Source organism: Lithobates pipiens, unplaced genomic scaffold (genome assembly GCF_037356315.1).
Source record: "Lithobates pipiens isolate NorthernLeopardFrog02 unplaced genomic scaffold, aLitPip1_a1.2 Scaffold_18, whole genome shotgun sequence".
NCBI lineage: Eukaryota > Metazoa > Chordata > Amphibia > Anura > Ranidae > Lithobates > Lithobates pipiens.
The window spans coordinates 90958225-90973223 of NW_027507758.1; the positions used below are offsets into that span (position 1 = coordinate 90958225).

Below are 14999 nucleotides of genomic sequence, written 5' to 3' on the forward strand. Positions count from 1 at the left end.
CTTAATGCATCGTAAACCTCAAAGAAAGGCTTGAAAGTCCTAAAAACCAATGACCTATTCATAAGCCACTATTGTTAAACGGGTTCCATATTTGTATACCCACTACTTTATTCAGAGGGATCATTCTGTGAGCCTGGAAGACTCACAATTGAAATTGTGTTTTTCTTAACTTAATTCAAGAAAAAGTTACTGAAACCAAAACTTCCAAAGGAAGAGTCTGCTTACTGAGATGAGAAATTTATATATATATATATATATATATATATATATATATATATATATATATATATATATATATATATATATATATATATATATAAATATAAATTTTTTTTTATATATAAAATTATAACACATAAGCCCTGTTTCCGTGTAATCATTGTAGAAGGTGTTGTAATGGGTACACCAAAGCTGAGAACAAGCTGAATAATAACAGAACCGTGAACTACTAAAACCCATCCCAGAGAAACTCAATCTGAAAAATATTCAATATTTGATACCCCCAAAGATAGTTTGGTTGTTGGCAGCTTTAAAGGCTTTAGGAAATTCGGGAAATGGGTTGGGTTGTAGACTTGTGAAGTCAGTCTCTGACTTCAAATTGTTTCCCATTGGGGAAAATAAGGAAACAGGAATTTATCCTAATAGAAAAGTATTTTATACACCCATAATTTAACTGCTCTTGAATCTTAGAACATAATCATTTATTAATGGCTGATTGGAACTTTGGATTTATGGATAATTTTATTGTAGACACTGAGGTGCAGAAAGTGGGGGGATATAATTAATTTTTTTACCCCAAATCATTGGATTGGCTAAGTGGCATAGCCCAAAGTTTTGCTTTTTTTTTTTTTTTTTTTTTTTTACCATGAATATAGTTGTTCAAAGAATATTCAGAAGCAATTTAGGGGACAGATGGGGGTAATTACAAAGGCACTGGATAACAGCTGGCGTAGTCCTCCTCAAATGGAGGATTTTCCATTATATTATATTATTGGTAGCTTAAAGTATTGTGTGTGTGTGTGTGTGTTTGTTTTTTTTTTTTTTTGTTTGGCAGAGGTTCCTGTGTCACTGAATTTGATTGAAAGCAGTGGGAGCCAGTGGCTCCTGCTGCTATCAATCTGTCCAATGAGGACTGGAGAGAGCAGCTAGAGCTGCTGGGCTTGTTCTCATCGCTGGAACGATTGAGTTCAGATAAGAAAAAGGGGGGACTCTGGGGGGCTGCTGCAGCAGAGTTTCACCTTTAATGCATAGATTGCATTAAAGGAAAAGTCCAACCTGAGCTCACTTGGCTGGGCTTCTCCTCCTTTGGGTCACAGGAGTGTAATTTTGTTTTTCTCTCCTGTGACCTGTTTTCAGCAGAGAGCAGTCTGAAATCTGCTCTCGGACATCACCAGTATCACTCCAGGCACCGTGTCATCATCCCAACTTCAGAAGTCTGGATCTGCCAGGTGTCTGGACTAATGGCAGTCTCAGCCGCTCCCTATCCCTCCACAGCTCAGTGATCCAGTGAGCGTGGAGGAGCAGAGCAGCTGATTGACAGTCAGCAGCTCTCTGCTCGGAGGTGAGAGAACCGAGCCATTGGCGGTGTTCGTTGGCTCAGTTCTCAGTGAAGAGGTGGCGGAACAGATGCAGCATCGGAACAATGCTTAATCCACCTAGGTAAGTATGATTGGCTAATAAAAAATTAAAAAACATACTTCACAAAAACCTTGAGGCTTTACAACTCGTTTTTAATTAGACCGCTTTCTCTGTTCAGTTTGGGGGAAATCTGTAGCCAGGCTTTAAGTGTATGTATAAAACCACAAGTGCAGTTACAGAATTTGCTTCTTTTAACTGCTACATATAGTACTGCAACTTTTTTTTTTTCCTTTTTAGGAAGGTCATAGTAATTACATTTATTAGTGCCTTTTTTTCCTTCTGCCTCTTTGGCTTCATACGATAAGGTAATAATGCTAATCCCAGGCTCCCCATTTAGCCTTAGCAATGTCTCTCATGTGTGTTCTTCTGTTGGGAAACTGCAAGTAGAAATACAGGGACTGTGCTAGACTATTTTGCACCCTAGGCAAGACCAACTACTTTTGCATTATACCATTATATTAAAAAACATATGATTTGAAGTCCAACTTCTGATACATTTCATACATATGGGCAAGGCTCTACTCCTAAAATGGAAACAAACTGAGGTACCTACTTTGAATACATGGAAATCATGAATCAACTCAGGCTGCTTTGTATAGCGCCACCGCTATCTCACCAGAAGCTGCCCAGCTAAGTTTGACAAAATCTGGCATGTATGGTTAGAATCAGCACAAACACAACACAATAGGCTCTGGATCCCCTCAAATGTTTACTTCAGCTAAAAGTCTTGTAGCGGGGAAGACCTAATCTTGCTACTATCTGAAGGTTCTCCTGGTTGAGTTATCCTCAACCTCAGCATCTTTTCCTGTAGGGTCACCTGAAGTACGGGTTCCATTCTCCTTCCCCTTACTACCTCTATTTTGACGACACAAGCAGTTTGTTATAGTTTTTTATATAGATTAGTTTAAATCTATAGGATTGTTATGTCTGTTATCTCAGCCAGGGTATGCCCAGAAAAAAAAGAAATAAATTACTAATATATAACGGCTACATACGAATGTGATAAAGAGAAAATGTAGCGCTAAAAAGTGAAATCAAATAGTGTGACACACACATCCACAAAAAGTCCCTCCTTAACAGTGATGGGCCACCAGGGCTCAGAAAACAGTCCTGGAGAAAGGGAATCAGTGGTCAGCTTCTCCTAGATGGAATAATGACATCCACAACAATCGGAGGACGAAATACTCTTACCAGAGTTGGTGGACCTGTATGTCAGCGACACCATATCTTAAAGGCATGGAGCGATAATCGCTTGGAAGGGACTAGCTGTATAGGCTCTCGCCGTCAGAACTCATCTGGAAGATTCGACAGTCCACAGCTCAGGCTCCCCGTAACTTGAGATGTATGTTTCTCCGGCCACTCAAAGCCCAGAGGGCAAGTAGCATATAAAAAACAGACTCCCAATGGTGTAATTCTGAAAGTACAAAATGGCCTTTTATTTGCAAAAAATGCCAAATATACAAATAGAAATAAAATTAAAATTAAAAGTAGTGATCACATAAATTTAAAAGCAATATGGGAAGCGTACAAAGCAGCTGTACGCTTTTCGTCCAAAATGGACTTCAACTGGGGCATCAAACAGCCTCTCTCCATATTGCCAAGCTCTATATATATATATATATATATATATATATATATATATATATATATATATGTGTGTGTGTATATATATATATATATATGTGTGTGTGTGTATATATATATATATATATATATATATATATATGTATGTCCTAACTATGTGTACCAATGGCACTCCTCCTCCAAAAAGGTCACTGAGCACAACAGCCAATGGGAAGATGGGCGGCTACACATACACATATAGTATCACGCGATATTGGAAACCAAACTATGTAATAACAAAATGACTGGTCCGTATTTGGTGCCAAAAAGTTCCCTCAATCACAAGACAGGAAGGGTGATCTGACCCAAACACAATCCTCCAATCAAAACACGGTTCACAAATCATATGACCCTCAACCCCCCCATACCTCATGGCCATATACATACCCCCAATCCCTCAATATAAGGATCTAGTGGGAAAATGTTATTGTGGAGACTGTATAACAGTCTTCAAGCATCAACATAAACACAGTCCTGAAGGCACAGTAATGTAATGAGGTAATCTGTCATGGCTCGCACGTGTAATATAGGGTGGAACACAAGCACAACACTTCCGCCCTCCCTCTAATAGCTAACCTCATCCAAAATCTGCAGTGGTATGCGGAATGTCAGCGCAGTGTGTGGGTAAGCCAGCAAAGTGTTAGTAAGCTGACGGAGGATAGGGAAACCAGCGGCTGTGGCTGCAATCTAGGGGGCTGCCTAGTTCGCCTAGCAGTAGCACTGGCTCTGCAGACATGTAAACACATGGCATGCCTGAAGGCTTTGCCATTAACCCAGAACCATGCCACCCTGCAATGCCCAATAATGCAAAATCCTTACAGCAGCTTTTTGAAGGGAAGCTGGCAGTCAGCACGCAATTGTTAAGCTTGTTTAAATTTTAATTACTGCAGACAGCCCCAACCACTCCACTTCAAGCTGCATCTCCACTATACCAACCACTCTGGATATTTTCTTAAAACTGGAGCACACAGAATCTGGAGCAGTTGTGCATACTAACCAATCAGTTTCTATCTTCAGCTTGTTCAGTTATGCTTTGAAACTGAAAGCTAGAAGCTGGTTGGGTGCCATGCATAGTTGCTACAAATTCTGGCTGCATACAACCATTCAATTGTAGGCCAAGCTGTACATTGCACCTGTTTCCCAGGAGTGGGAAAACGCCCAGAAATTTTTTCTCTTGCCATCGTCCATATTCAGAAGGGCTAAAAGATAAGAATACCAGCTGGTAGACTAGTTCTCCCCGATTTATTGTAATGCAAATGTTTTTTTTTCATTGTAAAGCAAAGTTTGACTGGAAAGTAGATTTTTTATTTTTTTTTAGATTTGTAAGAGATGCATTTTATGTTCCTGCAAATTTAAAGTGTACACTGTAAAGTGTTTCTAAAGACCTTTTTTCCTTTTACTTTCTCTAGAATGTCGAGGCCTTCTCTGATGGCAGCTTTCAATTTCCCCATGGTGAAAGACCAGAGTATCTGGATGACCAAGCAGCACACAGGTCTCTCCCAAAACATCGTTTTATGACCGATGGACACTCCCCTTTACAAAGAGATGGAACAGGCTCTTTCCTTCTGGATCTTCCAAACTTTCCTGACCTCTCCAAAGCAGACATTAATGGTCAGAATCCAAACATTCAGGTATAATTTTCTTAAACTGTCCTAGTGATATATATATATATATATATATATATATATATATATATATATATATATATATATATATATATATATATATATATATATATATTTATTTTTTATTTTTTCTTCTTCTTCATACATAGAGTTTTGACACACAATCAACTATACCGTTGGTGATTGACAAGGGCAGGATGGCTAAAGTCAGCCATAGATGGAACAAATCTTGGCCAACTTTCTTTCCTGCAAGCCGTGGTTGCGGAAAAGAAAATCAATGGTCGGCTTAAGAGGCTACCTGTTTCATCCCTATGCAGTTGCTCCCTCTGTAGCTGAGACCATTTCCATAGGGACACACAAGCAGCCTTTTTGACAATCCTGCCACTGGCAATTTGTTGCTAGTGGAAGCATCACCCGGGTGTCATCAGGCTAAATTTATTGATGTCAAAATCCAGCAGGGGGAACAGTTATACAAGTCTAGACAACTGTTCAACACAAGACATTGCCAGATCACACGGTCCACATACTATTCATATCTCATAACCGCATGCATAAGGGGGTTCATCTAAAATGATCTGTTTGTATAGGTTACCTGGAAATGGATCTAAGGTGCTGGTAGATTCTCAGCATACTTCCATGCTTTCTAACATTTGTTTTGACATTTCCTGTTCTTGATTATGTTTTGATAAGGAATTATTTGATTAACAAATTTCTTCCAGAACGTGAGTGTAGACAGTCTAGGGTTCATCTCAAAACTATGGCTCACAGGCATGGAAAAGTACTTCTTGAAGAACAGCTCTAATATAATGAGACCATTTCTCCTCATGTAGACTTCAAAATAAACAAAATCCAAGAGTTAGAAACTTCCAGTTCTAGAAGGGGAACTTGCTTGATGCAAGAAGTCAAATATATGTGAGCATCCCCATAATGTATCTATAAATTCACGTTTGGAGAAACTAACAATTCCAGTTATATGAAAACGTGGGTATGAGTCTCTCTTTTTTTTTTTTTTTTTTTTCCATTCCAAACAATATTGAATATAAGTATTTTGAAATCCCAGGACCTTGGTGTCTAAGCAAGTCTATAAATTGAAGATGCCCTGTTTCTCATTTCTGTACGAAATATCCAGGTCTATAGTCCTCAATGTGATGAGTCTCTAATCTGATTAAACATGCGCACAAATTAATTTTCAGCTTGAGCCTCTGAGTTCTGTAGACAGGTTTTGCCTCAGAAAGAAGGGAAGGCCTGATAAATGTTAAATGTATGCCTGTGTAAAAGCAAATCCTTTCACATCTGTTACATGGCTTCTTTTGCTTTTTTAGCAAAGCCTCCATATACCTTCTCCCTTCTCCTGCAGCTTTTAGACTCTGAACTAAGAAACATGACAAGTCAAGGTTGTAAAGTACCCAGGATGTTCCCTGTTTTATGTCTGACCTCTAGGACATGAAAAGATCAGTAGTAATCATTCTCTGTCACCCAGCAGTGGATTGCCAAATGTCTGCTACTGAAACTGAACATGAAAGGAGACGGAGGTGTGATTTATCTGTTGTTCATAATCTCTTCTGACTCTTGGCATAATTATTGAACTATAAACATTCCACAATACTCTCATATGTTAATGAGAAAATGAATAAAATGCAAACATTCTCAACCCGTTTGGTGGAAAATAAATATTAAACCGCAGACTAACACATTTTTTAAAACCAACCATATAGAAAAAGAATATGAAAAAAAATAAAAATAAATAAAATATATATATATATATATATATATATATATATATATATACACACACATACATATTTGTTGTTTTTTAATAATAATTTTCAGGGTGCATCCATTTAATATTTAGTTAACATATTAATTGACGATCATACTGGGATTCTAAGCAGATAAAAATACATCTTTTTCATGTTGAACCCAACAAAGCATTACAAAAGGCATTTTTTTTTGTTTGTTAAAACCTGGCAATGCCCACATAGCTTTTTTGAATGCTGCTTGTCTCAACTAGGTCACCTACTTTGTTTGAAACGGGAAGTGACCAAAATCTGCCCTTTTTTTTTTTTTTCCTACTTACTAGTATGAATGTCTATGTATATTGGATGAACTTGGGGTAAAAAAAAAGGGACATTAAAACTGAACTTGCATCAAGTTACTTGATCAAGGAGTAGTAAAAAAAAAAAAAAAAAGCTTATCCAGAGGAATGCAAAGTCCCTGGATGAGCTGTTTTCTGGTGATACGCATTAATCGAGTTGCTTATATGCAAGCTCAATTAGAATTTTTAATTTATCACCATTTAGAGTTGTTTTATCTGCACTATCCAGTCCTTGGAAATGTATACAGAGCCAGCAAGGCTATACAGTACCTGCTGGGAACCAGTGAAGCAAGATGCATTTGCTGTTTGTATATTCAAGGTCACCCATAAAAATCTTCAAACTTTTATTTTTTTTACTGAAAACATTAAAGTAAAGAAAATGTCTTGACAAAGATGAATGGCACTGTCCTACAATAAATTTAATAGTAAAATGTTTGCTGAAATATATTGCATAAATGTGGTGATTACTTTTTTCATAGGGCTGTAACAAATGACCAATGTTTTGGGACTGCACAAGGTCTCCTTTTTTTAATCGGGTGAAAGGGCTCAGCACACAGCTTGTCTATTCAGAACATAGTTCTTCTGCTGTGTGTGGGGGGGGGGGGGGGGGTGTTCCTTTCCTCCAATTGGCTCCCACACACTGTTACTACAGTCTCTCCGCCCCCTCCACTGTGCTCCTAACAGATGAAGAAAGATTTTAACACTTTGAAGGGTTGTAGAGAAGGGAAGACCGCAGATAAACATGTAAAACCTATATATCTAGGAGGCTTTGTTTCATTTCTGTGTATCATCTGCAGCTGTTCACTTCACCGGGTGTATGTGAGGGTTTTCACCCACCTTAAGACAAAACACTAAATAAACCGATAAAAATACATGCATGGGAAATATATATATATATAATGGGAATGTTTTCACCCACTGTATCTGGGTGGGACTGCACCTGATAAGATAGAGGTGGCTGGGTATGATCTGCAGCCAGGTATACAATCCTCTGCTGTTAGTCCTGGCATATGGGCAGCTGGGCAGGATCTTAATAGCATGCAGCTCCCATCGAGACCCAACAGCTATGGTGAGCAATGATTCAATTGCTACCAGAGTACTGCACTGCAAGTGGGGAAGCTACCTCCTTCAGCCACCCACCTGTGATACAAGCCCTCCATCTCCATTTTCCTACCTGTGGTACCAGCTCTGTGTCATTAGGCTCCCATCTGTGATGCCTGCCCATAGATCAAGGTGCTGACCCCCCCTCCCTCTGCTGTTCATCTGTGTATCCAGACCTACTCTGAATTTCTGAAATAGTAGTCTTCTCTAGTAGCGCTGCCCTCCTCCTACCTGTTACACATAATCCCAAAAAGGATTTGTATTTCTGTCCCTGTTTTGAGATTTACAAAAGAGCATCTTGTTGTTGGCATGCTTCTTGTTGGTATACGACTACTGCAGTAGCTCCTTATGTCTCTTCTCCCTCTACCAAGATAATACCTGGTCATGTTTTGGAAATATAAAGCTTTCATATTAAAAAAAAAAATAAAAAATAAAAAAGTTGATGTTTAAAAACTGAGCTGCTATGTGTCTTTAATTATTGTCTAAAGTTTAGGATTACAAGTCCTGAATTGGCCCAGAGTAAAGAGTAGTTTGCACACTACATAAAAATGAAAAGAGCACAGGACTTGTGTCTCCTTCTTCTGTCTGGAGAACAAGAGCCTGATGAATTGACATGCATGGACAACTATGGGCTGTTGCAGTTCTCTGTCCATACATGGTCAAATTATGACACAACTGGCTTTGAGAATTGGGTTGCTCTTGACTACTGGACACTCCTGCCTATTGCACCATGTTGTCAGTGACCCCAGGTGACATCTTGAAATGTTGCGATCCTCAGGTGTGCAAGATGTATGTGCTTGATTAATAGTTTCAGAGCTTGTCAATCTGTCTGTCGGCCTTTCTGCTGGTCTGGCTGCTGTCGTTTTCCAAATTCTGTACAGACTGCTTGTTTACTTCCACTGACGTCAGTAACAGGTCATTTGTGATCTGTGCGGGATACCAGTTACAACAGCTGTCTTGAGTCTGTTTGCAGTACGGAGCTCCTTGCTAAATGGTTAATAGAAGTAGAATGCCTTGCTTAAGATATTTATACTGACATAGGCCTTGTCTCATTTCTTATATATTTTTTTTTTTTTATGTTCGTTAACTTTGTAAATAGGGAGCTAATTGTTAAGAGACTCTGAATTTGTAACAGCTGTTGCATTGGCATAGAATCCATCCACAAAGAATGGCTTTGGGGGGTTCTAGTGTGCAGTAAATTGTACTCTTTGGTGGTCCTTAATGTCATACCATGGGACTTCACAACTCTTTTTTTTCTATAGTTCATGGTTGTATGTGTTTCCATCTGACACTAAAGCCCATGGGGAGGTTACTGACTTTGAGCCAACGCAAGATTTAAGCAGTGATGCATTTTTGAGAGGGTTTACTTAATGTTTCAAGTTTTTCAGAAGTAAAAAAAAAAAAAAAAAATATATATATATATATATATGTTTTTTCAAAGTTAATTTTCCTGAAACCACAGTTGGGTTTTGGGGCTAATTTCTAAATTTCTGGTTTCATTTTGTGGATGGTCTGTGAATCACAGAGAGTCTCCAATCGCTAAGTTAGATAATAGTAAAAATCCTTCTGTGCTGTCCCTGTATTTCACAAATTGAGTTATGTAAGATGCATATTGATTTCTGAACCACTGATTTGATATAGAAGTCCTTCACATCTGCGCAGTTTGTCAGGCTTTGGCTGTTGTGTGACGAGGCATTACAAAAGGATGAATTCCATTGTCTGTAGGGCCAATTTACACTTGTGCAACATGCTTCCATGCGATTTGGAAAGAGGTTCAGGTGCTTCATTTGTGTGTTTTTTGGCAAAACGGACACATAAAAACACATCAAAAATGCATCAAAAAATTAACTAAAGTGCAAAAACAAGGAAATGCAGACACAAAATCCTAAAAGGTTGTCTGTCATGTTGGTTTTTTTTTTTTTTGGAAGGTCTTCCACCAACACAATTGCTTCATAATGTAATGTAGTCTGAAACTACTACTTAGCAAAATGTAAGCCCAGCATACTGAACTCAGATCCTGAACACTAGACTGAGCTTAATTTAAGTGGCAGTTCGAAATACACATGTTAACAATTTCAGTGTCTTGTTTTGAGTGCAATTTCCTACCTTTAATAATCTAAACAGTTATTTCAGTAATGCCTGTAATTTCTTTAATCGGGTCAGTTTATCTTGAATGAAAATAAAGTGGCTTCTTTCAAAATGTCATTGTAGTGGGATTAGAAATTCTGCAATTTGTAGGGCTAGTCAAGCTTTCATAGTATTGCAGGCTGGGCCGGTCCCTAGAGGTAGGAAGCCATTGCTGCCTATTTCAATACTGCTTGTATAAAAATAGTGTGCATGCCACCCAGTTCTAACCCATCCATTCTAGTTACACTGTGTGTGTGTGTGTGTGTGTGTGTGTGTGTGTGTGTGTTAAAATACAACTTGATAGACCGTTTTAAAGGGTTTGTATTGGCAAAATGTAAAAGTAGTCAGAGGGCTTAATATTGACATTTTTCTAAGTAAGGTCATTAAAATCTGTACCCACTCACTTCTAGGCTTGCATCCTGCTAAGTGTGCTGTTGACAATTAGGGATGGACTGAACACCACCCCCCCCCCCCCCCCCCCGGTTTAGTTTGCAGCAGAACATGCAAACCCTATTAAAGTCTATGGGACACGAACCTGAAAAATCAAAAGTGCTAATTTTTAAAGGCTTATATGCAAGTTATTGCCATAAAGTGTTTGGGGACCCAGGTACTGCCCTAGGGGACATGTATCAATGCAAAAAAAGTTTTTAAAACAACCGTTTTTTCAGGAGCAGTGATTTTAATAATGCTTAAAGTGAAACAAAGAAAATTTACACATTCCTTTTAAATATCATGCCTGGGGGATCCCATTGGTCTGACTGTAAAGTGGCGCATCTGTGTGATGTGTAAAATGGTACCGCAGCAAAATGAAATTTTCTAAAGGGGAAAAAATGTCATTTACACTTGCTTGCAGCTGTAATGTATTGCCGCCTCCCAACAATATAGATGGAAAATCAAGAAAATGTTGCGTGGTTTTCCCCACCCCTCAGTCCATACCAGGCCCTTAGGGTCTGGTATGGATTTAAAGGAGAACTCCACACCAAAATAAAAAAAAAATGTTGTGGGTTCCCCCCCCCCCCAAATCCACACCAGACCCTTATAAGTCTGCAGCCTGGAGGACAGGATGGGGGGGCAGGTGAGCACCCCCCCTCCTGAACCATACCAGGCCACATGCTCTCAACAGCACCTTGTCCCTATGTTGATGGGGACAAAAGCCTCTTACAGATTAATCAGATGACCCCACCCCCTCTTGCCTATATAACAGCCAAAAGACGGCAGTTGCCAGAGTATTTTATATATATATATTTTTCATGTCTGTCCAGGCGGCGTGATTGAAGATAGATTGACCTCACGAGACGTATTTATTTATATTAATTTTGCCGTGGAGTTCCCCTTCAAATCTATGCCAGATCCAAAGGGACCCCATGCCGTTTTTTTTTTTTTTTTTCCTTAAGTTGGCCTTTGGCCAATAATGGCCCTCACAGCAGACAGTGCTGTGCTTGGCCAAAGCATGCAGGTCAGGTGCATGCTTTGGCCAATCAGCAGCCATCAATGCACTGCGATCTTGCATTATGGGTCGCTCCGTGCCGCTCGCAATTGCAGCGAACGCCCCATATGTTTGTTCTGTGAACAAACGAACATTGAGACCATCCCTATTGACAAGGATATAAAACAAAAGTGCAAGCGGGCAAAACAGTGACGTACAAGTGGGTGGCAGAAGCAGCAGCTAGTGTTGCGTAAAGAGCAGGCAAGAGCTCTTCTCTCTTTTTTTTTTTTTTCTCCCCGTTTTCTAGTTTTTACCGGTGCTCAGTAGGTACTGGCCGAAGATTTTGCAGTGCTAGTTTCCTTTTGCCTATAAGTTAAAAAGCACGCACAAAGTTTAAATGTGTGTATGATACGCAATTTTTCTTTCTTTTGCCCAGATTTCGTTGATTTTATTAATTTTTTTTTTTCCTTTTTTTATAATTACTTTACAAAATATCAATCTTGGAAATATAGGATTGTGGTTTTAAACTAGTGCTATAACTATAGCCATAGCAACCTGCGTGGCTGCTATGGTGCCCAAGGGTGGGGAAGGGGGTCCCACTAGAGAGGTTGTCCTATAGCTGACGTATACACAGGATCATGCATTAGCATGCTATTGCTAATCAGATGATACTCAGACAAAAAGGTTAACAAGAAAAAAATAATGCAAACCCCATAAAAAAAAAAACAAAAAAAAAAAAACAGGCAGACTCGATGGACTAATGCCGCGTACACATGATCAGAATTCCGGCCAGAAAAAGACCGATGAGAGCTTTTCATCGGAAAATGCGACCGTGTGTATGCTCACATCGGAATTTAGCAGTCCGAATTTCCGCCAGCCAAAAATTGATACCATGTTCTCAATTTTCCCGAAGGAAAAACTTTCTATCGGAAATTCCGATCGTGTGTATGCAATTCCGACATGCCAAAAATCATGCATGCTCAGATTCCACTACAAGATGGAAGCTATTGGCTACTGGCTATTGAACTTCCTTTTTTCTAGTCCCGTCATACTTGTACGTCACCATGTTGTAAATGATCGGCATTTGGTGTGACTGTGTGTAGGCAAGGCAGCTTGAGTGGAATTCCGTCGGGAAAACCCATCAGAGCTTTTTCCGACAAGAATTCCGATCGTGTGTACGCGGCATTAGTCTTGTTTCTGCCATCACTTTTCAAGGTTTCTATTTTTCAATCCCTATCTGAGTAGATGACTTGCCATCAGCTTTTTGTCACCCTGGCTATCACTTTGATATTAATCATGTATGCCTAAAGCTGGCCATACACTAGTAAAAGTTGGTTCGAAAGTTCATATGGAAATCCTGAAAGATCCTTGGCCAGAGAATTCCATCTTGCCATCGAGTCAACACGTTTTATTTGAAAGCCCTTAAAATTTTGCCCAGACCTGCTATTTGAGTGGAATCCCAGATGTATTAAAAAGTTTTGTGCCTTTTTTGCTATATCCGACCGTCCTATAGAGTAGAGCGGGCTGTGTCTACTCTGCATAAGCAGATGGACCCCCCCCCCCCCACTGAGCAAGTGTACTTACAACAAAGTCAGCCCCGTGTGAAAGGGTCATAAAGCCTAGTACACACAGAGGGAGCAGGGGTGCTGTTGGTTTATATATAATAACCAAAAGTATTGGGACACCTGCCTTTACACACACATGAACTATAATGGCATTCCAGTTTTAGTCCGTAGGGTTCAATATTGAGTTGGCCCACCCTTTTCAGCTATAACCGCTTCAACTCTTCTGGGAAGGCTGTCTACCAGGTTTAGGAGTGTGTCTATGGGAAGTGACCATTCTTCCAGAAGCGCATTTGTGAAATCAGGCACTGATGTGGATGAGGAGGCCTGGCTCACTCTCCACTCTAATTCTTCCCAGAGGTGATCTGTTGGGTTAAGGGCAGGACTGTGTGTGCAGGCCAGCCAAGTTCCTCCACCCTAAACTCACTCATCTGTCTTTATGGACCTTGCTTTTTGCACTGATCCCAATCATTTGGAGGGGGGGGATTATGGTGTGGGGTTGGGCTTGGTCCCTTAATTCCAGTGAAGGGAATCTAAAGGCGTTAGCATACTAAGACATTTTGGACAATTTCATGCTCCCAACTTTGTGGGAACAGTTTGGGATGGCCTCGCCCTGTTCCAACGTGACTGCTCACCAGTGCACAAAGCAAGGTCCATAAAGACATGGATGAGCGAGTTTGGGGTGGAGGAACTTGACTGACCTCAACCTGATAGAACACCTTTTGGAATGAATTGGAGCAGAGACTGCGAGCCAGGCTTTCTCGTCCACTTCAGTGCCTAACCTCAAATGCTCATTGGGAAGAATGGTCGATTCCCATAGACGCACTCCTAAACCTTGTGAACAGCCTTCCCAGAAGAGTTGAAGTGGTTATAGCTGAAAAGGGTGGGCCAACTCCCTATTGAACCCTACAGACTAAGACTGGAATGCCATTAAAGTTCATGTGCATGCAAAGGCAGGTGTACCAATACTTTTGGTAATATAGTGTATATTTCTACTTCAGTATTGTTATTAACTACCTATATTGACTCTGATTGGGAAGGGGGAAACCGGTGCCAACCACCTGGGCATTTTGTTTCCTAGCCTGGAAAAGGCAGCGAAGTACTGGGAGCTGTGTGGAAGGTGGGACCATTTCCTTGTCCAGATAGACTAGTGGAAATAATGATGGGCCTGAAGCAATGGGTAGTATAATAATGTATTTAATGTATGGAGAATTGCCTCCCAGTATCTTTGCAATTTTAAGCACCTCCACATCATGTGGATACCAAGGGGGTCGACTAGGATATATTGCCAGTGCTCCTCTGTAAGATCACCTAAGTCTTCTGACCAGCATTCCTTACAGGGCAGATCCGCCTTACCATCCAAAGCTATCAAATGTATACTACCATAAAGATCTGAAATCAAACCCTTAGTGGATGCGGCAAAGGCTAGGGAATGTATCAGTGGAGCCTGACTCCACCCCAAGGGGACTTCTTTGAACTGGACAAATCCTTGCTAATTTTAAATGACTTTCATAGATGTTTAAAGTAGCTCTGTCAGGGTTAAAACATTTTAAATTTACAGAACTGGGGGATGAAAACCAACTTTATACCTTACCTACCTGTCCCACGGCCCATTTTACAGAAACTTTACTCTGTAGCAGAGCTCCTGGCAATGAACGTATCTCCTTTTACGGGTGTGTGGTTCCTCACTACAACTCCTACATCGTTATTGTATCCCTGGAGTCGGCAAGAGGAAAATCTGCCCACGTTCTCACATTAAAGGAACTTTGCTTTTGCAACACCAGAATAATTGCTTTACTTGA

At 40.0% G+C, this 14999-nt stretch overlaps 1 protein-coding gene across 1 annotated transcript in view; it reads left to right on the top strand.

Moving 5' to 3' along the window:
* Positions 1-14999, top strand: part of ISM1 (isthmin 1) — an 87390-nt gene that overhangs the window by 49199 nt on the left and 23192 nt on the right. Inside the window, exon 2 of the mRNA XM_077485910.1 lies at positions 4671-4892. Coding sequence (XP_077342036.1) covers positions 4671-4892 — 222 coding nt within the window. The remainder of the gene's footprint in view (positions 1-4670; positions 4893-14999) is intronic.